Here is a 27,868-nt window from a genome sequence, read left to right as displayed (position 1 = left end):
AACCCTCATATGCTTCTCTTGCCTTTTTTTCCTAAAAAGGAAAAAGATGAGAGTTTTTTGTAATAAAAGTTTATTCTTACACAAATCTACAGGTTTAAAACAGTAAAAATGGTTGGGATACCCGTTGTCACTTAGCAAAGAAAACATTAAAAGCAGCAAACGGAGGCAGGGGTAGCCCTGATGGTCCCGTCTGTGGCTCTTGGTTATCGACTTTGTTCAACTGTAGAAAATAGAAAAAAAGAATTTTTTAACTCAGTTTGAGAACCTTTCTGCCTTCTTCCAAGAGGCCCCAGCCTGGCACCACCTCGGTACCACTCTGCCCCAGTCTTGCTGAGCTGCTCCGGATAGCTCAGCCATGCTCTAAGCCCTGGCAAACCCCAACACAGACACTCACTATATGTAGAGATGTCAATTTCCTCGGGAAGCTCTGCCACATTCACTTCAAATCGGTCCTGGACATCATTAAGGATCTTGGCATCCCCCTCATCAGAGACAAAAGTGATGGCCAAGCCCTTGGTACCGAATCGGCCAGCCCTGGCAACCTGCAGTAAAGCAAGAGACGGCAATGTCAGAACCAGAAGATGAACATCCTTTTCTCAGTTACTAGAGCAGAGACCTTTTAAGTGTGGCAGCAGAGACAATGCTGGCATGTACAATTAGGGTGATGCTGGCGAACTCAGACGTGTTTTCTCACCTCACACTATGTCCTAACTCTGACGTCTCCCATCTCCCATGCTGGCATTCCCCCAAACCCTAACCCTTAGGGGTAAGCATTGGCTAGCCTGCTGTAGAGTACAGTCAAAACTGAGTGCAAGCTCTTACCCGGTGCAAGTAGGTATCAGAGTCCTCAGGCATGTCATAATTAAAGACTATATTGACCCGCTCAATATCCATGCCTCGGCCAAAGAGATTGGTGGCCACCAGGATCCGCCGCTGAAAATCCTTGAACTGTTGGTATCGTGATAGTCTGAAATTTGGGAAGGACAGAGGGGAATTATGAGTAAGTTTCAAAAGCTGAGACAGAGAACGAGTGCTCTACCTAGACAGTCTTTCCTTCAGGCAGACACTCAAGTTGCCTAATTACTGAGATAAGATTATTCTACCCTAGCCTACCTTCAACCCATATCTTCCCTTCTCTCTCCCTCCAACCTCCCCCCCCCCTTTATTTCTCAATGATTAGGAAACTTAATACAAAGTATTCAATACTGAGTACAAAGAAGACTGATGACTTTGAGCCTGGAGACCTAAATTCAAATCCCAGTGCTACTCCCCGAGAGCTGTGTGCCACAACTTCTTTTTCTCTAGCTGTAAAATGGATTTCACAGTATAGGAGAAACATACTTTCAAGCCAAGTAAACAAGCACTATTCAGTGTTTCCTATATGGTAGGCACAGCCCTCAAGTAGCTTATATTCTAAGGGAAACTGCGGCACTACTGACAGGTGAGCCATGAACATGACTACTGCTATTCCATGGAAACTCACCTTTCTTCCTGAGCCATGCCTCTGTGGATGGCAATGGCTGGGAAGTTCTGTTCTACTAGAAGCTGAGCCAAGGCTACACAGCGCTGCACTGACTTCACAAAGATCACCACCTAAACAGGAGAGAGAGATCTCATCAGACCCTCCAGCACACCTTTGGAGGTCAGGGGCATTAACAGTCCGAGGGCTTCTACCCCCAGCTTTACTCGGCACGGAGGTATCACCTGGTTAAACTCCAGCACATCCAAGAGATCAAAGAGTTTTCTGTTTTTCTCGCTGTCCTTAAGCTTCACATAGTACTGCTGTAGTCCATGCAGTGTCAATTTTGTCTCATCGTCCACAAAAACTTCCATTGGCTGTGAGGAAGAAGGATGGGAATTCTTACACTTCCACACCGGGCTCCCTGAGAGGTTCCCTGCCTCACAGAACAGAGCGGGACAAATGCTGTGACAAAAAGCAAGCCCAGTAGTCCTGTTCTGTGTTTGATCCCGTTCTGAAGGGGTCTGTTTGAATGCTAGTCCATACTTAGCAAAGATGGGGATGCATCGTTTAGAGACATGGGAATTTCGATGGGGGATAGCAGAAGAGGAAGGGAAGAAACTGAGATAGGGAAAAGTTGGTGCCTGCTCCTGAAGGCACAGAGACCCCCCCCACAACCTTGGCAGAGAGGGAGGCCCTAGTCCCAGAGGATACACCGCTCCATCATGGAGATCTCTGACCCCAGGGACCCTGTGATGCCGCAGGTCAGGTACTGAGCAACCTTTAGAGGCAGCCAGGTCCCTTCCCTGCACCCTCTCACCCAGGGAGGGGAGAAGAGCAGGGCTCACCTGTTCAGTGTTAAGAGCTCAGAGTCACAGAACCATTATGGTATGGAAATCACTTAGTCCAACCCCATCATTTTACAGATGAGCCAGAGGGGCTGTGACTCGCTCACAGGCACACAGCGAGTTAATGCCAGGTTTAGACCCAGCTCTGACTCAGTCCACTGCTCTGTCTCCACTACACCACGTGGCCTCTTGCCTCTCTGTCGTCGGGGAGGGCGGGCAGCTAAGCCACTCCTGGCTGCTCCCAAGCACAGTCCAGCCTGTGGCAGGCCCCGCTCCCAGGTGAGGGGCGAAAAGCAGCCGGGGCTAAGGGGGGTTTCTCCTCTGGTGTGCTGGGCTGGGGGCATGTTCTCTTCGCACTCACATCCTGCATGAACTTTCTGCAGACGGGTCTTATCTCCTTACTCAGCGTGGCACTGAACATCATGCACTGCTTCTCGTGGGGTGTCAAGCGGAAGATCTCCTGAACATCTCGGCGCATGTCTGCAGGAAAGAAAGCCCAGAGGGCGTCAGGTCCCTGCAGGCCGAGGTCTCCCCACACAAACCTAAAACCATTTGCCCGTACTCTCGTCCCCGAGCTCCGCCCCAACCCCAGCAAACACAAGGTGTGGGCTGAGAGGGCACGGGACCTAGGAGGGAAAATGTCTTGGGACCAAGGCCCATGCCTGCTGCCCTCTGGGCTGTGAGATGACAGCAGGGAATGAAAGGGAAGAGATGGGTGTAAGGAGCGGTACTTTGACTTACACACGCTGTCAGTGGGGAACCCAGCTGCGCCCGTGTACCTCGTGTCACGGCCTCGGGGTAGGGCAGCCTGAGGTAGAGACAGCTGCTGGGATTCTAGCTGCAGTTGGCACTTCAGACACACTTAAGACACATACCTAACTTCTCACTGCCCTCCTGACTTGGGGCCAAATTATAGCAGATGACTGCTGCTAAGCCTTGCCTCTGCAGATTGCCTGACCTGGGATGCATTCAGAGCCAGGAATTTGGGAGATTTCAAGTACCCCTGGTTCACTCCTTGCTCCCAATGCTTTTTCTGACTCAAGAGACATAAGTAAAAAATAAGCTAGAAGGATTATGGGTCAGTATACTAGGTCAAAGGAATGTAGGATTTAGAGGTAGAAGGAACCCTTTGAGGTCATCTAGTCCAATGCCCTCATTTGAGGTGAAATTTAGGTAGAGAAGAGGTTATATGACTTGCTCAAAGTTACCAACTAATAAAAAAGAACAGGATTTGAACCTCCAAAGAAGTTGATTCCTGATCGAGTGTTTTTTCTACTTGGAACCCCAAAGTGCTAGACAATGTCACAAGAGGTCAAATGAAAGTCCTTCTGGCAGGTGCACATTAATGCTCTGCCTTCACACTTCCTCCAGGGGCATGATCAGGAGCAGAAAGGAAGTTGCACTCAAGACAAATTTAGGCTTGACATTAAAGTTTTTTTTTTTTTAACAATGTATATTGTCCAAATGGGTGACTTAGCAGAGTGGAACCCTAGAAGTCTCTAAGCAAAAAATTAGATGACCATGATGGTTGGCAGAAGAGGTTTTTTTTCATAGAGCTGAACTAGATGGTCTCTGAGTTCCCTGGAGAGCACTAGGTATGATTACCATTGCTCTAGTCCCAACTGCCTGACCAAGAACAGACATACAGCACAGTGCACTCCCCCCTGGTTCTTTCAGAACATAGATGCAGGGGACAGGGACAGCAGAAATGGCAAATGTAGACTCACCAAGCTGTTCCAGCATCTTGTCACACTCATCGAGTACAAAGTGCTTCACATTTTTCAGATTGAGACTCTTGTTGCGTACTAAGGCCAGAATCCGGCCGGGCGTCCCCACCACTACATGAGGGCAGTTCTTCTTCAGAACATCTTCATCCTTCTTGATCGAGAGGCCACCAAAGAACACAGAGACCTGCAAAATATATGTAGAGAAGTTGGAATTGTTGATATCACTGCATCATATAAGCACAAACAACTCAACTCCTTGGCCAAAAAGGTCTTGTCCCCAAACACAAAAGCTGTTTTATGGCTGAGGACTTTAGGTTGTCTCTTGCCTAGATAAGCACTTGTCACTAAAGACCACCGAAGCAACCCCTACAGGATAAGAGTTTGTCTTCACTTGTGAGTGGAGAGGAGTTGCTGTGGTCTAGCAGATCAGCCTCAGGCCCGGAGCCCCATCTAGGCTTCTGCTGGACCATTAAAAGAAACAACAGGGCTGGGATTCCAACTCTGTGTCTCTGGAGACAGTGCATAATTCATTAGGCTTTTAAAGATAAATGATGGCAAACCTCAAAGGCAGTATGGTGGCCAAGTTTTGTAATGTTGACCAAGTAACAGAATTGAAGGCACCAGGAACTGAGGGACACCCAAAGCTTCCAAAATGCAGTGGGGAAAATTCCTTTCCAGAAAATAGTTCCCGTCTAATTAAACTTAAAGGTTACCGCAGTAGCAGCCTCAATCATGTCAGCACCCAGAACTTACCTTGACACTGGGCATATACTTGGAGAAGCGCTCATACTCCTTACTGATCTGGAAGGCCAATTCCCGAGTGTGGCACATGACAAGAACAGTTACCTGCAGAGACAAAAAAACATAAATGACCTAGCTAACAGCCCTGGTACTGTGTCACACATTTTGTTATTTCTTGTACTCAATACCCAAGACCATCACAAAAATGGTACTTCCTGCTTTTCTCCAAGTATAGATCACATGCCTTAAAGAAACTCGGCGGAAGGAAAAAAGGTATAGTCATACAAAATATATCTAAAAGGAAATATGCTGCCCAACATTTGAAATAAAGGCTATACATAATTACAGAAATGGCTCAAAGATCTTCTAATTATTCTGATCAAATAAACCATAAAAGAGAAAAATCTAGTCAAGATAATAAATAATATCAAGTTCCTAAGTACTGGCAATGGGACTAATAGGGATCAACAAAGTGTGCCTTCCCTCATGGAGCTTCCATTTTATTAGGGTTATCTACAGCATGTTCAAAGATATCTAGGTACAATCATTTGAGGGAGCAGAAAAGGAAGTTGACAACCTTAGGTGAGCCTTAGAAGAAAAACACTTTCTGAGATATGAGGACTGTCCTCTAGGCCTTGGGAGATGGTTTGCACAAGGGCCCACAGGTAGGAGGAGACAGAAGGTCACACTCTTGAGAAGAGCTTGCTCTATTCGCTCCATGCTGGCTGGATCAAGGGAAGAGATCTCAGACAATCAACCAATCAACAAGAGCGTACCACATGCAGGCCCAAGGGATACAAAGACAAAAGGGAAAGAACTCCAGACCTCTGACAGCCTATCTAGCCTATCTAGATTAGGCTATCTATCTGATAGCCTAATCTAGGTAAGACTGGATTGTGGGTTTGGAGAATGTCAGCCACCTAACTCAGGAAAGAAATTAGTAAGCCTTTTAAGAAGTAATGAGAGGAGGAAACAGTTGTATTCATGTAGAGCAGCTAAAGCCAAGACAAGAACCTCCTCTACCACACAGACAGCAAGGAATCATCGGGTCTTTTTAAGTAAAGCCTTTTCTTGAGGATGGATTCTACCAAACCCCCTATTCCACACCTGACTACCTTACAGTTGTAGATGACTCAAAAGTCAATGGAGCAAACACATCTTATGCCAGGAACACAAGAAGGCTGGCTACCCATGCCCAAAATGAGGCACAAGAGATCATTAAAGAAGCTTATTCCAAGGCAGCCCCAATAAACTTTGGATAGAAAACACCATCTGCATCCAGAAAAAGAATTATGAAGATTGAATGAAGATTATGAACACATGCTATGTTCACTTCTGTTTTTCTGTTTTTATGTTCCCCCTCTCTCATGGTTTTTCCCTTTTGATTTTTCCCTCCCAACATGATTCATAAAGAAATACGTATTTTAAAAAAGTTAATAATATGTATAACAAAAAAATTAATTTAAAAAAAAAAAAAAAAAGAGGGAGAGAAGTTTATATTCAGAAAAGATGTACTTGTCCCATGGCATACAGCCCATGCACTATCCTGGGACCCACAAAACATAAAAACTAGAAGAGAACCCCCAGCACACTGGCAGGGCCTTCTATGGAAGAACAACGGCAGGAATTACAGAGAAGTCTTACAATCTTCACTGCTGAAATATGTATTTAAGTACATAAGGAATATATAAAAAAGTGGAATTCTGGAATCTAGCTCCCTTTCATCTCTCTCTTGCAATCTAATAAAGCTAAAAGCAAAGCCTTAATTTAAATCAATTCCATAAGAATTAAGAGCATCTTTAATGGGCTCATCTACTTCTTATCTCCCAGAAAGATAATGGAAGTGAAAGAATGAAAGAGAAGTTCTTGCCACAACTGCTAAGGCTTCTTACTGTAAAGGACAGACAGATTGACACACCTTCCCACCTCCTATGTCCATACCTGTCCATCCACAGGTTCGATCTGCTGCAGGGTAGCCAACACAAAGACTGCAGTCTTGCCCATTCCAGACTTGGCTTGGCACAGGACATCCATTCCCAATATGGCTTGGGGAATACATTCATGCTGGACTGAGAAAGAAACAGTATTCTTCTAAGTAGGGGAATATGCTGTGAAGATTAATGGTCTTGGAATCAGAAGAACCAACTTATTATCCTAGCTCTGCAATGGGCTCATTGTGTCACGTTAGGCAAATCATTTAAGCAATCTAAGATGCAACCTCCCAATCTATTAAGCAGACATGAGTATGTCTAACTTGCTTAACTCACAGAATTAGTGGGAGGATGGGATAATGCAAGCAAAAGTGCTAAGCAAAAATAAGAAATTATTGTTAAGTGAGAAAATAAGTTCTTAGAAGTCTTCATTCTAGTAAACCGAGCAAGCCCAAAGTAAGCAATTGAGAACACCTGATCAGAAAGGATTTAAATAGAGCTCTTCAGTTCTTGATGAGTGAAGGGCTAAAGAAAGATTATCAAAAGACAGAAAACAACTAAGGAGGTGCCTAAGCACATATCACCAGTAATGGAAGTGGGGAGGGGAACAGAGGGAGGTGATTTCTAATTAGCTTTTGATATCTTTACCATAGAGACCAAACTAAATAAGTGCAGTTGTAGATGAACAAATTTTTAAAATCAGATAATATATGTAAAGCATTTTGCAAACTTAACAATGCTATAAGTGTTAGTCATTATTATAAATCATAAATGTTACCCTATTTCTGTGAATAGCTGGGATTGTGAAGATGAGAAGGAGCAAAGGCCTACCTTCAGATGGATGCTCAAAGCCACAGTCCACAATAGCCCTCAGGAGCTCTGGCTTCAGAAGGAAATCCCTGAAGCCTGAGCTATGAATGGAGACATAGGAGCCCTTCACATCCTTCTTAGCGGGGGCAGGAGTGCTCTCTGTCATGGGCTGGGGCTCCTCATCTTCTTCATAATCAAGCAGTTCATTTTCTACGTCTTGTTCAGCCATTCTGTCCTGAGGAGAGAAGATGTAGCCTCATCAACAGAAGGAAGGAAGAACGAACAATATCAGCCTCTCTAACAGCAACTGAGAAGGGACATAGGTCAATCACATAAAATTAAGACAAAAAAACAAATGGATCATTCTCAATGCCTAGATACATCAAGAGACCAAAAAATCATTCTGCACTGTACAAATTATATTAGAAATTCTAACTCCTCTGGGGCAGCTAGGTGGCGTAGTGGATAGAGCATCAGCCTTGAATTCAGGAGGACCCAAGTTCAAGTCTGGTCTAGGACACTTAACACTTCCTAGCTGTGTGACCCTGGGCAAGTCACTTAACCCCAGCCTCAGGGGGAAAAAAAAAAAAAAAAATCTAACTCCTCAAAGATGCCAGCAAGCATCATGAATCCTGCCCTCATCAACCAACAAATATGTGAATGTTCAATATCTGTCTGCACTCCAAGGGAAGGTGGGATAAGTACTCTGAGCCCCAGCTGGGGAAAACTCATCACCTAAGCAGGACAAGACCATTTAAAGAGCGCCATAAGGAAGAAAAGTACAGTTCAGTGCTAAGATTGGACAGACTGCTACTATAGAACCCCAACTTAAAACTGCTTTCTCCCTCTATTGGGGCTCATAACACACCATCCTTAGTTAGAATACTTTGATTAAAGGGCTTCTTGCCAAGTTGTAGATCTATTCCAGTAAATACAGGATAAGTCCTATTTCTATCACCTAAGCTTCTTAATTAGGTTAATAGAGCTTGAAAACAAGAATCCAATTAAAAGATAGTACTTATTTTTATTTTAAGCCACGTGTTAAAATGTATTCATTACAAAACCTCGTAGTTAAAAAAAAATTAAACCAATATTCTCTGTCATAAATCCTAGGAACTTCAAATCCACAGAGAGGAAGACAAAGACAAGACTAAAGAGGTGTCTTCTTTCCTTGGACTCTGCAACACCATCTTTTTGCTAGATTAAAACAGAACAACAAAACCTCTGGCAATACCTTTCTCTTTCAATACCAGAAATATCTATTGTTATGCTCCCACTTTGGGGATTCCAAAAATAAAGACTAAAAAATATTCTTTCAGTCATCCAGAATATTACATTTTCTTTCTCCTGAGATTCAGTCTGAAGCTACTTAAAATTTTATGGGCCTCAGAATACTGCTACAGGTTGCTGGCTCTTATCCACACAGGAACTAGGTGCTCAGCTTAAAGAAGTAACAATTTATGGGCCCCTAATGGATATGTAACTTAAGCTGGCAATTATAGCTTTAAAGAACAATAGGAAAAATTTACAAAACTCACTCATCACACAAGCCTTTCCATTCTCTTTTGACCCTGTATTAGCCTGATACATAAGCGCCTTGGAATTCACTAACTAACCAATTATTTTTAACTTTTAATTATTAGTTTCCCATTCTTTCCCTCCCTCTATCCTCTCGAATTCCTAAGAAACTTCTAAAAAAGTTTTCTCGTGTCCATTTATAGAAATTTTCGCACAAGTCTACAAGACCCAGTCTATTTTCCACACGACTGTTAAAACCCATCTCTCCAAGTGAACTTGCCACTACTTTGAAAAAATTTCCTGTTTATATCATGGATCAAATCAAAATCCCTCAAATTGCAAGAGACTCCGAACCTCCAGCAGCAGGGGAAAATATCTGGCCAGTTACTGAAAAAGTACTTAAGGTCTCAAATATATGGAACTGCCACAACTGGAGGCGGCCTGCTTATTTATGGTGAGGATGGGCAGGGGCTTGTTATTTTCAGTCATTGTAATTCACTAAGTCCCTAGGGAGAAGATGAATAACAGTTGCAAAAGTGAGAGCACCCATTCATGAAATCCCAGCTGTCTGAACCAATTAGTTAGACATAAAGAGCTGGAGTCAGACATTTTGTCCGATCCGCACAAGAGCGGCCTGCACTAAACAGGATGACAGACAGGGAAGGGTCAGTCAAGGGACGAACATTTCCCGGTAGGATTCACTAAAGTTTGTGCACGCGGGGGATCCCCACCAAAGCACAAATAAGGGGGGACCCCCCCCCACAAACACAAAGCATGGGGAGGGGTCGTCGGCACGGAGAGGTGCGGGAGGCTGGCTCTGGATGACGCTCAGACCAATGCAGCCTCGAGCCTTTTCCTTCGGCCCCCCCACTCGGGTGTCGGGGTGCACCAGTTTTGGGGACTGCTCCCCTGTAGTTTCGTGAGAGTAGGCCATGACCGCGGCAGGAGGCGCTAGGCCCTTTACAACTCTCCCGCCTCATGTGGGCCAAGCGCCTTCCCTAGTCCGGCGCCCCAACGGTCGGCCGGCCCCCGAGGTGGCGCGCGCGCGCCCCTAGCCCCGACTTCGACTCCGCCCCTGCCCCTGCCCCTGCCCGGCACGCGGCGGCGCGCGCGGTTTCCACTCCTCCCAGGCCCCCGCCATCTCAGCCTCGCCTCGTGCATGCCGCCTCAATTTCAGCCCCCAAACCCTTCTCTGCCCGGCCCCGCTCCTGCGCCGCCCAGCCTCCTCCCTTAACGGCCTGCGCCCCCTCCTCCGCCGCTTACCCCTAAGTTAAACGCTTCTTCCCGGGTACCTACACGCGCTCCAAGCCAAGAGTTAACTAAGGCAGGATCTCGCGCTCGAGCGGAAACCGCCTTCCTTCTCCTTTCTCTTCCTCCTAAAGTTGATGCACCACCCCCAAACTTCCCAGCCAACTTGCTCCTTCACTGGGCTGCTGGCCTTTCACTCAGAAGGGACTAAGTTCTGATTGGCTAATTGGTTTTAACCGCGCAAGTTACAGAGGGGGGAAGGGACGATCCTAATGTTTCATTGGGTAAAGTCTACGTCGATGAGAGCTAAAGCCCTTCTGAGTGGTCAAATTAATTCTAAGGGGCTCGCCCGAGATGGGACCATGTGACCAGGCTCGGCGATTACGCACTTGCCGCCATATTTAATAATGGCAAGATTATCTAATGAAGCCTATCTGGGGCATTATGCATTGTGGGTAGAAAAGGCCTGATCGCCTATAGTTGGTTCTCCTACGGAGCTCCAGCTTGGGAGTTCCATCCCAGCTTATCCATAGCTTCCAAAAAATTGTAACTAACAATTCTGACACTCAGACCAAATCCCACAAAGCACACTCGGGTGCTTCCCAATCAATTTTTAAAGATAAATTCGGTTAATGAGATGGAGGAGTCCTCAGCACCCAAGGAAAAGAAAGAAACAGAAAAGACGGGGAGAAGGATCCCGAGACTGTAGGAAAGAGTCAGAGATTCTGGAAAAGCCGGGGTAGCTCAGAGAGAGTATCCAGCGTGTCCAGGAAGAGCTCCCCATGGTGTTAGCTTCTATTTTGACTATTCCTGCGAATTACGCACCAAAAAAGGTAGTTTCCACCTGCTTCAGGTACTCCAAAATGGAGCAACACGGAGTCCTTTTCACTTGAAACGGAACTCTTCCCCTTTCTCTTCATCTCCCAAATCCAAACTTTTTGAGTAAAAAAGGAGAACAACGAGTAATTGTTTCTTATACTTGAAATCCAATCCCTCCTCAATTCACCCACTGGTTTCTTTCAAAACTGGATTCAAAACGCATCATATGCAAGAGTTCACCCCTTTTCTTTAAGTTCCTTCCACCTGATATTCCCTCCCATTTACAGCGTTTTTATCTATCCTGGATCACTGCTTTATTGTGGTTGAGGGGCTTGTGAAGCTCACTGAATCGAGGAACTGTGCCATGCAGGGTTAGCCTGGGTGTAGTGAAGATTGCAGGTGATCTATTGGAGTAGTATGAGAAACCACTTCAGTAACCGTATAGACTATATTAAAGAATACCGGATAAATGGTATTAAAATGAAAAAGCTCAGATACTAATGAAACAACTGGACTAAAGCTGAAAGGTCTGGTAAGATATGTCTTGGTGATGGAAGGAAAATCCAGTGCTATAAAATTCAATATTAGGTATGATTCTGGAATGTAAAATGTATGAACCAAAATAAGCTAGACGTGGTCAAACAAGGTATGAAAAGATTAACAACCTCCTCCTTTGTAAAAGAGGATGGCAGAGGATGAGATAGGTAGTATCATGGGAAACAATGAACATGAGCTTGGACAGAACTCAGGAGGTAGAAGAGATCAGAAGGACATGATTAACAACAAATATCTGATATTTACATGGTTATTTGTAACCAGATACAAGTGCTACATGAAGGCATAAATTTCTTTGTATCTCTTGTGCTTCATAAACAATAAATGCTTATTGACTGACACAGCTCTGGAAAAGGGAAACCATTAGTTATCTCTCCCTGAATTTCTGTCCAAGGATAAAACCCCAAACAGTCAACTCTGGTCCTGGTAACCAGGAGATGGATAGTCCTATGTGTGGAACAGCAAATAGGTCAGGATAACTAGATGGCAAAGTCCATGAAGGGGAATAACATATAAAATGGCTGGAAAGGCAAAAAGAGGCCTCGTAGTGAGAATCTTTACATATGGAATAGAGAAATTTATATTCACTGTGGCACTAGAGTTTAATGGGTGTGAAGGGGATAAGTCCCAGCCAATCAAAAGACTCCCTGCACTCCCTCATTGATACCTACTTTCAAGGAGCTCAAATTCATCCTGCTCAAATGATTCAGAATTCTTAAGGGAAATTTGAGAATAGAGAAGTCACTTTCAATCAAAGTAATCCCAAGGGCTTCATGGAAGAGAGAAGGACATGAACTGGGCCAAGTAAGAGAGGGCATTACCCTAATCCTATATTTTTAGTATTTTCTAGTTAAGGAAATAGGCCCAGAAAGGGAAGAAACATGATCTAATTAAAAGATAACTGGACTTGGAGTCAAAAGACTTGAGTGTGAGTAAGACTTGAGTGTGAGTCCCAATTCCCACAAATGCAACTATGGAGATCTAGGTTCAAATTCCAGATCTGCCATTTCTTCATTCTCTGTAAACTTGATGAAGTTACTTGTTGGACTGGCTGGTGTCTAAGGTATTTTCAGTCTGTAATACTGTCTGATTCTGGGATACTTTTAGTAAATGACAGACTGGTTAGAGCCCAAATATCTTCCCTTCCAGACCAGGAAGTTATAATGTTACAAAGGTAACAACGGAGTTATAATGTTACCTATAAACTACTACTTCTCAAAGGAACTGTTGCTACTTTCAGCTACAGAAGTCTTACTCTCACCAGACTGACAGGTCATATGTGACCATGTGAGTTTTCCCCATATAGGTCTATGGGGAATAGAAATATCTAAAATTGCTTGATCGATACTTCTGTAGAAAAAAAAGAAACAGTCAATAAACAGTAAAAAGCTGATGTAACCCTTGGACCAGAATCCCAGCTTTTACATTTACTCTTTCTTTTCATTGAGTCATTTTAGTCTTGTTCAACTCTTCAAATCCCCTTTGGGAGTTTTTGTGGGCAAAGATAGTGGAGTGGTTTGCCATTTCCTTCTCCAGCTCACTTAACAGATAAGGAAACTGAAGCAAACTGGGTCAAGTGACTTGCTCAGGGTCACTCACACCTAGTAAATGTCTGAGGCCATATCTGAACTAGAAAATAAGTCTTCCTGACTCCAGTCCCAGGGTTCTATACATTTTGACATTTCCATAGTCCTTTAACACTTTCTATTATTGTTAAATCTGAAAGTAAGTTTCCCTTGGAAGACTGACTACATAAATTTACTCTTTTATCTGAATAGCTTCTCCTGATTTTCCCAGTTGTTAATGAGGTGTTTACACAATATGTAAGTATATATAGGGTACATAAATTTTCACTTCATTTTAGTTTAAACTATTTTAACTTTTGAATACATCTCAATCAATCATAGGGATTAACTCAGTATAAGAAATCTGACTAAAGAAGAAATCAATACAATTAAAAGCAAAAATACCTTTGAGTTGATAAACAAAACTAGGGACAAATTTTAAAATACATGAACTAGGAAAAATTGAACAGGAAATAAAATACATTATTAGAAACTAATTTGCCCGATTATATGCCTACAAAATGACAATTTAGAAGAAACAGATGAATGTTTAAAAATATTTGAAATACCCAGGTTAATGAAAAAAAAAAATGTAAAGGACCCATTGTCAATAAAAGAAGTTGAAGAAGCCTTAAGTTAACTCCTAAAGAAAAAAAATACAGAACCAGGGGAAATTAAGTAAATTCTAGCAAACATTAAAATGACAATTCCAATACTAAACAGACTATTTACAATAATAATAAGATATCCTTCTAATCTTTTCCTTGGTACAATTATGATCATGAACCTAAACTAGGAAGAGACAATGTGCAGAATACTGAAGACCAATATCCCCAACAAACATTAATGAAAAAATGTGAACAAATTATTAGCAAGTATGACACAGCAACATATTAAAAATATTATGCATGATAGCTAGTTTGGATACCAACCAAAAATGTAGACTTGGTTCAAAATAAAAACTATAAATATAATATGTAATATTAATAATATGGATAATAAAATCATGATTATATTAATAGATGCTGAAAGAGCTTTTGACAAAAATCTAACACTTATTTCTATTTTTAAAAATATAACAACAACAACAACAACAAAAACAAATCGCAGCAATAAGAGGATGTTTCCCTAATATAATTAATATATTTCCCTCTGAGGCAACTAGGGATTAAGTGACTTGCCTAGAGTCACACAAATAGAAAGTGCTAAGTGTCTGAAGTCAAATTTGAATTCAGGTCCTACGGACTTCAGGGCTGGTACTCTATCCACTGTGCCACCTAGCTGCCCCTATAATTAGTATTTTTAAAAAGTTTTATTGACATTTTGTCTTTACATTTAGAGATTACTTCCTTCTCTATGAGAATTCTCTTCTAATAAAGTAAAACAAATAATACTATTGACAGCTGGAAGTATGTAAAATTTCACACATCTCTAGATTCTCCCACCTCTGTTTCAAAAAATCATTAGAAATCTATTTTTTTCCCCTCTCACCTCCCTTCTCATTGACAAAAAAAGAAAAGAAAATCCTTGTAACAAATATAGTTGTATATATACATATGTGTTGTGTGTCTTTCTGTACCTTAAATTCATCACCTCTCTGACATGAATATGTTTCACTATTATCTGCTGGAAACACAAATGGTCATTATTATTGATCATAGTTCTAATAACAAAATTACTTGTTTTTTATAGTGTTATTGTTCTTATGCAAATTGTTATCCTGATTCTATTCATTTCATTCTTCATCATAATAAGTCTTTAATATGGTTAATTTTACAATATTGATGTTATCATATAAAGCATTCTTTTGGTTCTGCTTACTTCACTCTGTATCAATTCACCTAAGTGTTTCCATGTATTTTTAAAATCCTCTATTTCCTCATTTCTTATAGTATTCCATGACATTCATATATCACAACTTATTTGACATTTCTCAATTAATAGGCATCTCTTTAATTTCCCAGTTTTTTGTTGTCACAAAAATAAAAAACAAAAAAAACCTGCTATAATATTTTTGTACCTGTGAGACCTTATCCTCTTTCATTGAGTTCTTTTGGTATAGTCAATGTTATGGCTGAATTGTTTAGTAACTTTTTCAGTATAATTCTAAATTACTTTCAAGAATGTTTCTATCAATTCTCCACTCTATCTACAATGTTATCAATGTGTATATATATGTATATATATATATGTATATATATATATATATATATATTGCCACTTTCAATGAATATGAAATAACATCTCAGAATTGCTTTAATTTTTATTTCACTAATTAGTAGAAAAATTCATATGAAGGGACAAAAGATAAACAATTTCAAGGGTAATATTTTTTAAGTAAGAAAGAAGGAGATCTATCTGTACCAGATTTCAACCTGTGCTACAAAACAGTAATCATTTAAACAGTTTGGTAATTAGTTATTATTTGTTAAGCAAATACTATGTGTGCTACATGCTACACACTATGTTATGTGCTGGTAATTGTTTTATAAAAGGGGGGGAGATGAAGCTAGGTGGCACAGTGGATAGAGCACCAGCCCTGAAGTCAGGAGGACCTAAGGACACTTAACACTTCATAGCTGTGTGACTCTGGACAAGTCACTTAACTCCAAGTGCCTCAGCAAAAAAAACAAAACAAAACAAAACAAAACAAAACAGAAAATGATGTGGAGAAGGGAATTTATCAATAGAAGGAATAAAATACACTGCATAAAAAAGGAAGAAAAAAAAAAAAAACTAGAGTAGCACAGTGTTTGGTAAACCCAAATATCCCATATAATAAGGAAAGGACTTGCTATTTAACAAAAAAAATTCTGAGAAAATGGAACAATAATGTGACAGAAATTGTTTTAGACTAATATTTTCTATCATATACCAGTATAAGTTCCAAATGGGTCTGACTTAGATATTTTTTAAAATTACAGCTGGGACCGCTAGATGGTGCAGTGGATAGAGCATAGACCCTGGAGTCAGGACACTTCATAATAGTTGTGAAACTGGGAACAAGGTACTCAACTTTAATTGTCTTCCCCATCTATTCCTATCCCCACCCCAACCCCCCAAAAAATCACAGGATAAATAAATTAGAGGAGTAAGGAAGAAATTCCATTTTAGATCTATGGATAAAGGAAGAATCAATGATTGGATAAATGTTAAAGATAATCATATAAGATACAATGGACAGTATTGATTATATGAAATTTAAAAATTTTTGCACAAACAAATCTAATGTAAAAATTAAAAAGGGAAGCCAATAACTGGGGATGTGGGGAAATCCTTGCAATAAGTTTGTCTCATAAGGGCTTCATTTCCAAAGAAATGATTCAAATACATAAGACTTAAGAGCCATTTCCTAGTTATATCCCCAAAGGATAGTAGAAGAAAGTTTTCAAAAAAAGAAACCCAAGTTATCAACAATCATGAGAAAATGTTTAATACCTTTAATAAACAGAGAAATGAAAATTAAAGTAACTTTAAGTTTCATCTCACAACCATCAGACTGATAGAAATGGCAAATGCTAGAGGGAATACATTACTGTTCCACTGATAGAGCTGTTCAACCATTCCGGAAAGCAAATATGCCTATTCATATGCCAAACTGTCATACCTTTTGGCCTAGCTAAACTAGGCCTTTATCTCCCCAAAAAAATTAAGGCAAAGGGAAAAAGGATCTATATGAACAAAAACATTTGAAACACATTATAGACAAAATTGGAAACTAAGGTGCTATCCTTTTGGGGAATAACTAAACAAATTATGGTATATTAATGTATGAAATAATATTATGACATAAGAAGTGACATAAGTGGATTAATTTCAAAGGAAACTTGAAAATTCTTTTAGAACAAATGCAGATCCACATAAGCAGAACTAGGAGAACTATGTATGTGGTTACAACATTTAAAAAAAAAAACACCTTTGAAGAACTTAGCCCATTTTATTTCTTAGGTTCAAAATAAAATATATACAATTAAAAAAAACAACAATAACAACAAATTCTGATCAATGCAATAATAAACCACAATTCCAAATGAATGGAGATGAAGCATGCCATTCACTTCATTTCTCAGAAACATTTTCAAACATGGCTAATATGGGATTTTGTTTCCTTGGATTATGTAGATCTGTTTTGAAGTGTTTTTTATCATTGGGGAGCAAAACAGTAGAAGGAACAATAGATAAAAATGCTTGCTATTGAAAAAATTAAAGAGAAAAATCTTTGAAAATCATTTGATGGAATGAAGTGATGCTTATCTATATATGAATATTGAGATCATTAGCACTGGGGGCAGACATTTCAGTGAACTGAGAGTGAGGAGAGGACAATCCTTCTATGTCTCTTGAATTGCTGGGGGAAGTGGATGAAGAGGAGCATTTTGGCCTGGAGTTGTTCCCCTCCCCCTCATTGTCTTGAGGAATTAGCTTCTCAGCATCTTTGCAGGACTAATTCACAGTAACACCAGCAAAGATTCAATATGCTCAAGGGGAACTTTGTACCCCATGAATGGAAGAAAAGGACTTTAATTATCTGGACCTAAACATTGCCCATTGCCCCTTGTCACATAAATTATTTAAATCTGAGTTCACTGGACTCTTGTTTTGAGACAGTTGGAGTTAAGACTTCCTCAGGATCACACAGCTAGGGAGTGTTAAATATCTGAGGTCAGCTTTGAACTCAGGTTCTCCTGAAGTCAGGGCTGATACTCTATCTACTTCTCCTTCTAGCTATTCTTCCCCTGGACTCTTCAGGCACTTATAGCAGAGTTATCACACACTTTGGGGGGGTGTTTTGTACAAACTATTTTTGCTGTGCCATTTAATAAATATGCCTGTATAAAAGCTACTGAAGGCTGGCAGACTAAATGATTCTTAACTGCTAACATATTTGGGGAGGAGGGGAGAAGGACAGGAAGCATATCCGTGGAAGATTTAGCCAATAGCATTAGAAAATCACCCCTGATTCCTTGGTTGTGGGTTAGTCTAGAACTTCGAGGGGATATGTAACCTTGTTCCAAAATCTGAAATTAATCTGTGAGAATGGGTGTTGGGATAAAGATCTTCAGGACTTATTAAGTTATGTGTATATTTTACATTTACTTCTGTGTTTACTTATTGTTTCCCTCCAGTAGAATAGAAATACCTTAATAACAGTTATTTTTATCTTCTGTTTCCATATGCCCAATACCTAGCAAAGTACACGGGTATGTGCAGAATGATTCACTGAGTTATTTCTATGTATCTCTCCCTGTTTGATTGTCTCTCTCTCCATTTCAGCTCTAGTCTCTGTTCATTTTCTATATCTGTGTCCACTCTTTTTTTAAAGACCAAGTCCATGAGTGCAGCTCAAATTAATATTAGCCATGACTTAAGTCTAATTATTCCAAATGTAATATCACTGGAGAAGTTCACATCTTGTATTAAGAAGTATCTCCAGACTTACATCAACTGATGCTGAGTGAAATGAATAGAACCAGAAGATTGCTGTACACTTCAATGCTGTATGAAGATATATTCTGATGGAAGTGGACATCTTCAATATAAAGAAGATCCAACTCACTTCTAGTTGATCAATGATGGACAGAAATAACTACACCCAGAGAAGGAACACTGGGAAGTGAATGTAAATTGTTAACACTACTGTCTATCTACCCAGGTTACTTATACCTTCAGAATCTAATACTTAATGTGCAACAAGAAAATGGTATTTACACACATATATTGTATCTAGGTTTTATTGTAACATATGTAAAATGTATGGGATTGCCTGTCATGGGGGGGGAGGGAATAGAGGGGGGGGAGGGAATAGAGGGAGGGGGAGGATAATTTGGAAAAATGAATACAATGGATAATATTATTAAAAAAATACTCATTCATATATACTGCAAAAAAAATTTCTAAATTAAAAAAAATAAAAATAAATAAATAAATAGTTGATATATTTAAAAAAAAAAAAAAAAAAAAAAGAAGTATCTCCAGTCTAGGTCATGTGAGCAACAAGATGGAGGATCCCCACAATCTTTCAAACCTCTCTAAATTATGCACCAAAGATAAAGTAACTTCAGCTTTTTCCATGATCTAGAATATTTAGAATCCAAAAAGTTAGAAAAACAATCCCAAACTGATGCTCAATGATCCTGAGCTCATTCAGTACCCTTTCCCTACTTCTAACAGACTCGAGGTCACAACACAGAGTTACAACAAAACCAAACAATATCTGGTCATTCCCTCCCCCTGCCTTTTTATTACTAGCCCCAGTCTGTATAAATTTGATCTGGTCATCATAGACAGCTAGTGTAAGTGTAGCCCACAAAGAGCAAAAGTTTGTCATAGCACCAGTTTTGCAAAGCTCCACATTATCAGTTCAGGTCAAAAAACTTAGGAACAGAGAGAGTGGGACAGGAAAGCAGAACAAATCACTTTGTGACTGGAGGGGCTATGAAGCACTCCACTAAAGCTGAGGGAAAGAGCATAGCAACTAGCTAGAGCCAGTTCTGGCCATTCAAAAGTTATTTGAGGTTGAGATCTAGGTTAATGAACCATGAATTGCCTGACAAGGAAGAAGACTGATACTTCAAGATCCAGCCACAATCAGAGGAAAAGGTATCAGAAAGTGAGTGATAGGGGGAAATTAAGGGAGGAGGGAGAAATTATCAGAATTCAGGAAGTTGAAAATTCAAAGATTTTGAACATAAGCAGATAAATCTGTGAGGAAACAGAAGCAACAGAAGGAAATATGGCCTTTAGAGCTAGTAAATTAGTCCAGGCATCTATGAATAAATACTGCAAAACAAAGGAAAATGATCCAATTCTTGATGAAACAGAGGACTTTGTGGAATGTGAAGAGAACATGAGAATATGGTGTTCCTCTGAGGTTTAAAAAGGGGTTTCTTAAACTTTTCCCACTAGTCTTTTTGCCAGAAAATTTTTTATACAACTCTCTATATAAAATAAGGATACAAATCAAATATTTACTGATAATACATTTTACTTTGTTAATCTCCACATTAAGTTATGCAATCCCATACGGGGTCACCACTCACAGTTTAAGAAGCTTTGGTTTAAAAGAAAAATGAGAATTATGAGAGCCAAATTTATGGCCGGCATAATGGGCAAAACTGGAATCTGTATGGGCAGCCTCAACAAAGAAACAAAAGAAAGAATAATATAGTGGGAATCCAAAGATATAGAAGTAAAGGATAATCTAAGAGAAGCAAATATATAAATATATGTATGTATATATTAAATATAGATATATGTGTGTGTATCAAATATATGTATGTATGTATGTATATATATATATATATATATATATATATATATATATATATATATATATATCACTGTGTAAGCAAAACATAGAAGATAGGGTATAGAGACAACCTAAGGATCATAGATCATACATCTCCCAGAAGAGATCATAGAAGAGAACTACCCAGAACTTCTGAACATAGAAAGGCTGCAAACTCCAAGATATACAGTAGTTAAATTGATTAAATTTATATTTTATAAACTAATTAAATTCAAGTTGATTCAGAAACAAGAAGATAATAATAAAGCCAATAATAATAAATCAGACATTTATATAGCTGCCAGATATTGTGCTAAGTGTTTTACAAATATCTCATTTTATCTTCACAACAATCCTGGGAGGTATATACCACTAATAAAAACCTTCAAATATAAATATACTATTGATATAAATACAAAGGAAAGAAAAAAATTATATGTGTATATATATATATATACATGCACATGCATATGCACACACACACACACACACACACATATATCAACAAACCTAGAACAAAGACCCGATCTTTTAACTTTCTCTTACTTTCTTCTCAAACCCTTTTAGCTCTAGTTTTCTGGCTCCATTATTCAACTGAAATAGTGGCCTTTTCTCATTCTTCACCTTTCTTGACCTTGCTGTTGATCACCTTTCCCAGATGCTCTCTCTAGATTTTCTTTTGGTTCCCCTCTTACCTGTCTACTTGTTCTTGATCTCTTTTGTTAGATCTTTATCCAAGTCATGCCTTCTATTAATCAGTGTCTCTGAGGACTAAGTACTCAATTCACTTTTATCTCTCAATTATCATCTCTATGTAGATAAGTCCTATATTTGCTTATCCAGTGTTAGTATTCCGCTAGAATTTCAGTCCTTTGTCACTAATAGTCTTTTGGACTTCTTGGACTGGGAATTCAAACTCTACACATTCAAGATTGGACTCATTATCTTCTCCCTTCCCCCAACACTACCCACTTCCCAACTTCTCTACTGCTATTGAGGATAATACTTGTCCTAGTCACTGTGTAATCCTGAAATACTCACTTTTACTCACCCCATATTTAATATTATCTTGCTTCTTTCTAACGTCACAACTCTCACATTCATTCTCTTTTCTCCACTAATTCAGTGGGGAATCCAGTCCCTTATAACATTATCTTTTTTTATCATTGGAGTAATAAATTCTAATCTCCCAGCTTCAAGTCTTTCTCCATTCCATTCTTCCATTCATTGGCAAAATGATCTTGCTAAGACATTGTTCTGACCACAGCAGGCCTTACCCCCATCTCAGAAAACTATTGGCTCTCTATTACCTCTAAGATCAAATATAAAATCCTCTATTTGGCTTTTAAAACTCATCACAACTTAGCTTTTCTACTTATACAGTTTTCTTACATTTTTCTCACTTCTTCATATTTAATATCCAGCAACACTTGTGATCTGTCTGGTGCTTTCATGGGATTCCATCCTTTTTCACTGCTGGCTTTCACCCTCCTCATATCTACCTCCCAGCTTTTAGGGCTTTGGTTAGAGCAGGTAAAAAATTGAGATTCCTTTCCTGGTCCCACAAATGTTAGTGCCTTCTGTCTTGAGATTATCTCTCATTTCTACTGCATTATCTTATATGTATATAATTGTTTGAATGTTATCTCCCTAATTAGATTATGAGTTTCTTGAGGACAGAACTCTTGTTTTTGCCTTTCTTTGTAGCCCTAGTACTTAGTAGACTGACTTAAATTCAGAAAGTGGTTAATAGATACATTGATTAATTAACTTTCTAGGACTATTGCAATAGCTAGCTAATTGGTTTCTCTGCCTCAAATCTTCAAATTTCTCCCCCTTCAAATCTATCCTCTGTTGTTGTTGTTGTTGTTTGTTTTCCCTGTTAGAATAAGCTTCCTAAAAATGCAAGTCTGAATATATTTTCCTCCTATTTAATAAAGTCAAGCAACTCCCTATTACTTCCAGATCAAATATAAAGTCTTCTGTTTGGCATATAAAGCTAGCTCTTAATCTAGCCCCTTCCTACTTTTCCATGTTATTACACTTTACTTCCTTTCATGGATTTTATAATCTGGTCACACTAGCCGCTTTATTGCTCTTCTACTGCACTCTATTCTTCAAGTATAATCCATATATGCACTGGAGATCCTTATTCCATTTCCTTCTCTTACATATTAGTCTTAGATCCTGGGTAAGGCTATATGTCTTACAGGGTCCCAGTATAACTCTGAGCGTTTTTGTAATTTTATGACTCAAACCTCTACTAGTAAGGAGGCTTGGTGATTTGCCCCAACACTCAAAGTCAGCCAGCCTTAAATAGGTTTTTGTTTTTGTTTTTTCACAAAAACATCCTCCAAAGCCTTTGATAAACTCTCCTACAAATACATAGAGTCTGGGGGAAAATAGCCTCAAGTTTAGAGAGCATATGCAGCAAAGGGCTAATACATAACTCCCGGTTGCTAGAACACCTTTTCTTCTATTCAGAAGGTGCACAAAAAGCTCTCCCATTAGTATGTATCCATTCTGTTCCTGACTCATGATAATAGACACTGCTGTCAGCTAATCCAAGGATGCTGCTTGGAAATTGTGGAGAAAATGGAAGATTCAACATTCTTTGGGCTTTTTGAAATTCACAAGGTCCTTCTCTGGACAAAGAAAGGGTGGAAAGAGACATGTAGCTATCAGAAGTTTAGTTCTTGCCTCCTTTCTTCCCAACCTACATGGCTCCTTCTCAGGGATGTACTAGAAAGCTATCCTTGCTCTACTTTCTAAACTTCCCCAATTCCAGCTAACCAGATATTTTTATACATGACTGGGATAATGGAATCAAATCCCCTGCCACTAGAAACAGACTTCAAAAGGCTTTCTTTTACACTTAGTCTTTAAGGATCAAGATTGAAATGGATTGATTATGCATTTTAACACTTCCTTTAAGTAACTGATGACTAGATTAAGTAAATCAAACTACAAACTTGGAGTGTTTTCCTTCCTCACTTTCACCCCTGAATTCCCCTGGCTTCCTTCAAAACTCAGCTCAAATGTTAACATTCTCATGGAGGCCTTTCGTGGTCTTCCACCTCCATATCCAAATTTCTTCCTATCTATTCTGTATCTACCTTATCTATACCTAGATATGTTGTCTTCCCCATTAGGAGCTTCCTGAGGTCAAGGACTGTTTCTGACTTCCTTTGTATGTCTTTGTATCCTCAGGGCTTATTAATATGTTTTATTAAATGCTGTAGACAGCAATTCACCAGAAGTCTCTTAAAGTCCAGGTCTCTTCCAAGCCTCTTTTTCTCATTCCTGACCATCCATAGTCAAAATTTAACTGAGTTATGATATTAATAGTTCAGTAATGTTGAGTTTTAAATGTTGGATTTAAGATTTGAAAAGTTACAGATGCTATTTCATTTGATCTATAAATCAAATAACATTATAAATACTTGTTGCTTGTCAATGCTCACAAAAGCAAAAAGGAGGTGGGTGCTGATGAGATCAGGTACCACTTCCTAGTTGGAAATAAACATGTGACAAATTCACAATGTCCATTCTCCTTGCAAAAGGTAGATTTATTTAGGAGAAGAGGTTTTGTCTATTTGTTACAGACAAAATAATAGGCACCAGGAAAGACAAATATGAAATAGAGTTAGAAGAGCATTATTAAGGAGAGGAATTTGGAAGAATCCATTAAAGGAATATGTCGTGAAGTCTAAGAATTCCATAGACTGGCAGGTTAGATCCACAAAGGAATTAAGTAGACTAACCAGAATTAGCTATATAGTAAGGAGAAAGACTCAATTCGAGGGACACACTATGAGAGGGAGAGAGAGTACCTCATGATGTGCTTAGTCCTGGGAAGAATTTAGTAAAGATCTTCAAAAGCAGATCTTTTAGAGGGAAAGAACAGCCTTGGGGGTTTCTCAGGGAAGCTAGGGAAGAATTTGATAACTCAGAGGGATAAACCAGATGGAATGTATCTGGCTGGCCAAGTCCCAGTCCTGTCTAAAGATATGCCAATCAATATCTCAAAAGTTGTTTCCATAGAGAGATAGACAATGGTGAAAATCCTCACAATCATTGTATACAAGGGTAGTCTGAGAATTGGTTATGCCTAAGAAGCCAGATAAGGGCTTCTTCCTGACAGAGGAAGAGGGTACGTCCACATGGGGTGCCACAATTTTCCCCATTTTGCAGATGAGGAAACTGAGTCTGAGAGATTGTGATTTGCACAAGATCACACAGAGAGTTAAGTGTCTGAGCCCGGATTAGAACTCATGCTCTCCTGGTTCCAAGTCCAGCACTCTTTCCTTTGCATCACCTGGCTGTTCTTAATAATAGTTACTCACACTAATAAAATAATAATTACATATGTATAATATAATAATTTCACATTTGTGCATGCATTAAGTTTTACAAAGTGTTGTATAATCCCCATCGCCTTTGATCTATGGCCATCTATGTTCTCTGTTTTGATCCTTCCAGTTCCTACATTCTGAGCTTTGCTTCTCTCTCCTTCGTGGCTGAGTTTCTCACACACACACACACACACACACACACACACACACACACACACACACACACACCCCAAAGCAAAACAAAACCAAACAAAAAGTTATCTCCCAAACCTTAATCCTAACCCCAGTTCCCAGGGATTCCAGCCCTAGAGAAAATTATAAACTGAAACCAATTGGCCAGAACTAGTTAGTTATTCTCTCCGCCCTCTCCGTGGCACCCGCTCCCCTCACCCCCGTTCGGCTCTTTGTTTGCTCCCTCTGGGCGCGCGGGGAATGGGCGGCTCTGAGCTCCAACCTCCCCTCCTACATCCCGGGGGCCTTTGCAGTTCCGGGCGCCATGCCCAGCCTAGGCCTGGAGCTGGCACATCCTTAGGGGCTGTTCCCAGCTAGCCCCAGGGTGTCCTCAGTGATATCCCAGGGGCATGGAGTAACTGTGGCAAGGTCAAGGATAGGTCTCTGATTGGCCTCCCGGACTGCGACCGCCTTCGATTTCAGGAGCGTCCTGGGAAGGCTGGGATGTTGGAGCCGAGAGGGATAGTCACGATTATCTAGTACAATCCCCCCACGGTAAGGAAACTAAGACAGAGAAAGGTTCTATGTATAAGCGGTGGTTGTAGGTATAGAGCTAAAGTGTTCATGCCAATCCAAGACTCCAAGTCTAGTGCTCATCCCATTACACCCAGCCCAAAGAAAGAAAGTGCAACCCTGGGACCTCGGGCACCTCGGGAGACTTGTCTCCAAGCGAGGCAGACTGGTTCGCATGCCCGGGAGGCCGGGTGTGCAAAGCCGGCCCACCGCGGCGGTGTTTGACCCTGGGACTAAAAACATGCAAGGTGGGGCTGGTGGGAAGGTATCTATGTAGCTCAAATTACAAATTACAAAGCCCCAGAGTGTCTGCTTCGCCCATTCTCAGATAGCCAGGAGGTGCTAGGGACCTGCTACGCCCTCTCCCCTCCTCGCCCTCCCCCACCCGGCGCAGACTCGCTCCCTCCCCTCAGCTCCCACCCCAGCAGCCAGGCAAGGCTAGAGAGCAGCCCCAGGCCCCAAGCGCTCCACCCCGCTCCCGACTCGGCCCGGACTCCCCTCCTCCCTTTCTCCCAGTCACGTGACCATCCCGGCTACATCTCGGACTGGCGAGAGAGCCGGACTAGGGGCCGTCTGGTGTTGGGGGGCGGTGACTGTAGCGAGAGTGGCGCGCGCGCGCGCGCGGCCCGAACTAAAAGGATGGAACGCGCCCGGGCGGACTCTCTGCACTCCTACCCCCCTTTTCCTCCTCCTCCCCGCGCCTAGAACGTTGGAGTTGGGGAAGCTCCCCTCGGGGGAGGAGGGAGGGAGGAGAAAGTGCGCGAATCCGGACCACCCCCTCCACCCTAGAAACAGGGGCGGGGCAGTGCCCCGAGCCTAGTGCATGCGACCGGCTGGGGCATCCTGGTGGAGCCTTGGTGTCCGGCCCTCGCGCCGTGAGTGACCCTGCCGCGCGCGTGCGGGAGGGAGGAGGAGGAAGAGAAGGAAGCGGCAGCAGCAGAACGCGGAGCCGGGCGCGGAAGGAGCCGAGACATGGCCAGCGACACGCTTCAGGTACAGGTCTGTGGGTGGCAAGGAGGCACCTGCCCCAGGCCTCTACTTCCAGCCGGCCCCCCGCACCCTGACCCCGCAGCCTGGGTGGGGAGACACCCTTCTTACCGTGATCCTCTATCCTTTCACGAGGGAAGGGGCCTCTGTGTATTTGTGGCACCTCTGTTTATCTTTCCAACCTCCACTTTCCCCCTCAAAAATAGAAACCACACCTGGTTCAGTCTTGAACACCTAAAATCCTTCCCATGCAAACCACCCTCTCCTCAGCTACAGTGAAGTTTCCTGTGTACAGTTTGTCCCTCCTCCCCCTTGTCGGGTCTCCGAAGTCAGTCCTGAGAGTCCTTCCGGCTCTGAGATATTATGACTGATTCTTGGGGCCTGGAGCCTCCTTTCTGGCCCAGTGAGTGGGGCTAGAGTGGGGAGACGATTGCCCATCCCTGCCCTGGTTCAGAGGGCCAACCCTCTCCTTCTGTTGCCAAGAAATCAATCCCTGTCTACTTCATTATTTCCCCCCATACTGGGGACCTTGGAGAGCAGCCCTTAGCTCAGGACCTCTAGTTAAACTTTCTGGGAGATTCTCTGGACCTAAGTCTTCCTGAGCTCCAGTGTAGCTTTATTTTCTTGGGTGGGCATCCAGAGGAAAGCTATATTAATTTGATTCCGGGAGACTATTTCTTAGCCCTTAGGCCTGTCAACACCTCCTCCACTATTTGTTTGTATATCCCTGTGCCTGCCTCCACCCCCTAGTCTAGGAGCTGAGACATGGCCCCGCCTCCCAGCAGGTGCAGCTCCACCTGTCAGCCCTGCCTCCTTCCTGCCCATCTGCCATCAGTACCAGACCTAATGATCATAGGATCATAGGATTTGGAGCTGGCAGGCAGCTTAAAGATAATTTTGTCCAACATCCTTTTACAAATGAGGAAACTGAGGCCCAGGGAGAAGAAATTTGCCTTAAGTTTTAACAGGTAGCAAGAAGAGAAGCCAAGAGTCAAATCCAGATTCTTCAGATCCAAATATAGTGCTCATTCCATTTTCCCACAATGCCTGATTCAAGCCCTAACACCTCCAAAAATCCCTCCCAGACTTCTGCAGCCTGCAACACTTTTTCATTTTTGAATTGGAGTGTAGTGGACAGTGGTTTACTAAGTTGAGTCTCAGTGGGTGACTCTTGGCCTCCTAGGGTTCAAAGAGAGAGGAAAGGGAAGGCACAGGGAAAGTCCCATAGGTGTCTTCGACAGTAGCTGTTGGCCAAGACCTTGAGCAATGCCAC

General features: G+C 41.3%; 2 protein-coding genes across 4 annotated transcripts in view; one reads left to right on the top strand and one right to left on the bottom strand.

The window, feature by feature from the left end:
- Positions 1-46: 46 nt before the first annotated feature.
- DDX39A (DExD-box helicase 39A) lies at positions 47-26,867 on the bottom strand. 3 transcript variants are annotated; one of them, XM_074310237.1, is made up of 11 exons: positions 26,707-26,867; positions 7,538-7,751; positions 6,717-6,844; positions 4,788-4,880; positions 4,035-4,218; positions 2,669-2,787; positions 1,705-1,836; positions 1,484-1,593; positions 823-967; positions 395-542; positions 47-220 (listed from the first exon to the last, which is right to left on the bottom strand). In XM_074310237.1, exons 2-11 carry the CDS (start codon positions 7,743-7,745, stop codon positions 204-206), a joined length of 1,284 nt encoding a protein of 427 aa, XP_074166338.1. In that variant the 5' UTR covers positions 7,746-7,751; positions 26,707-26,867; the 3' UTR covers positions 47-203. The 3 variants fall into 3 exon arrangements, with proteins under 3 accessions (XP_074166338.1, XP_074166331.1, XP_074166323.1); XM_074310230.1 differs by lacking the exon at positions 26,707-26,867 and adding an exon at positions 10,331-10,467; XM_074310222.1 differs by lacking the exon at positions 26,707-26,867 and adding an exon at positions 10,298-10,434.
- PKN1 (protein kinase N1) overlaps positions 26,096-27,868 on the top strand; it is a 20,374-nt gene continuing 18,601 nt past the window's right edge. The window contains exon 1 of the mRNA XM_074310030.1: positions 26,096-26,601. Coding sequence (XP_074166131.1) covers positions 26,581-26,601 — 21 coding nt within the window. The 5' untranslated portion in view covers positions 26,096-26,580. The remainder of the gene's footprint in view (positions 26,602-27,868) is intronic.

The sequence above is a fragment of the Sminthopsis crassicaudata genome, chromosome 1 (genome assembly GCF_048593235.1).
Source record: "Sminthopsis crassicaudata isolate SCR6 chromosome 1, ASM4859323v1, whole genome shotgun sequence".
NCBI lineage: Eukaryota > Metazoa > Chordata > Mammalia > Dasyuromorphia > Dasyuridae > Sminthopsis > Sminthopsis crassicaudata.
The sequence above is the reverse complement of the archived record's forward strand: the minus strand, read 5'-3'. Positions and strand labels throughout refer to the sequence as shown.

Coding starts and splice junctions, on each gene's coding strand:
- DDX39A (XM_074310237.1), bottom strand. CDS start 7,745: ATGGCTGAACAAGACGTAGAAAATGAACTGCTTGATTATGAAGAAGAT. Junction 4,219..4,787: donor AGTATATGCCCAGTGTCAAG/GTAAGTTCTGGG, acceptor TATATTTTGCAG/GTCTCTGTGTTCTTTGGTGG. Junction 1,594..1,704: donor ATGTGCTGGAGTTTAACCAG/GTGATACCTCCG, acceptor TCTCCTGTTTAG/GTGGTGATCTTTGTGAAGTC.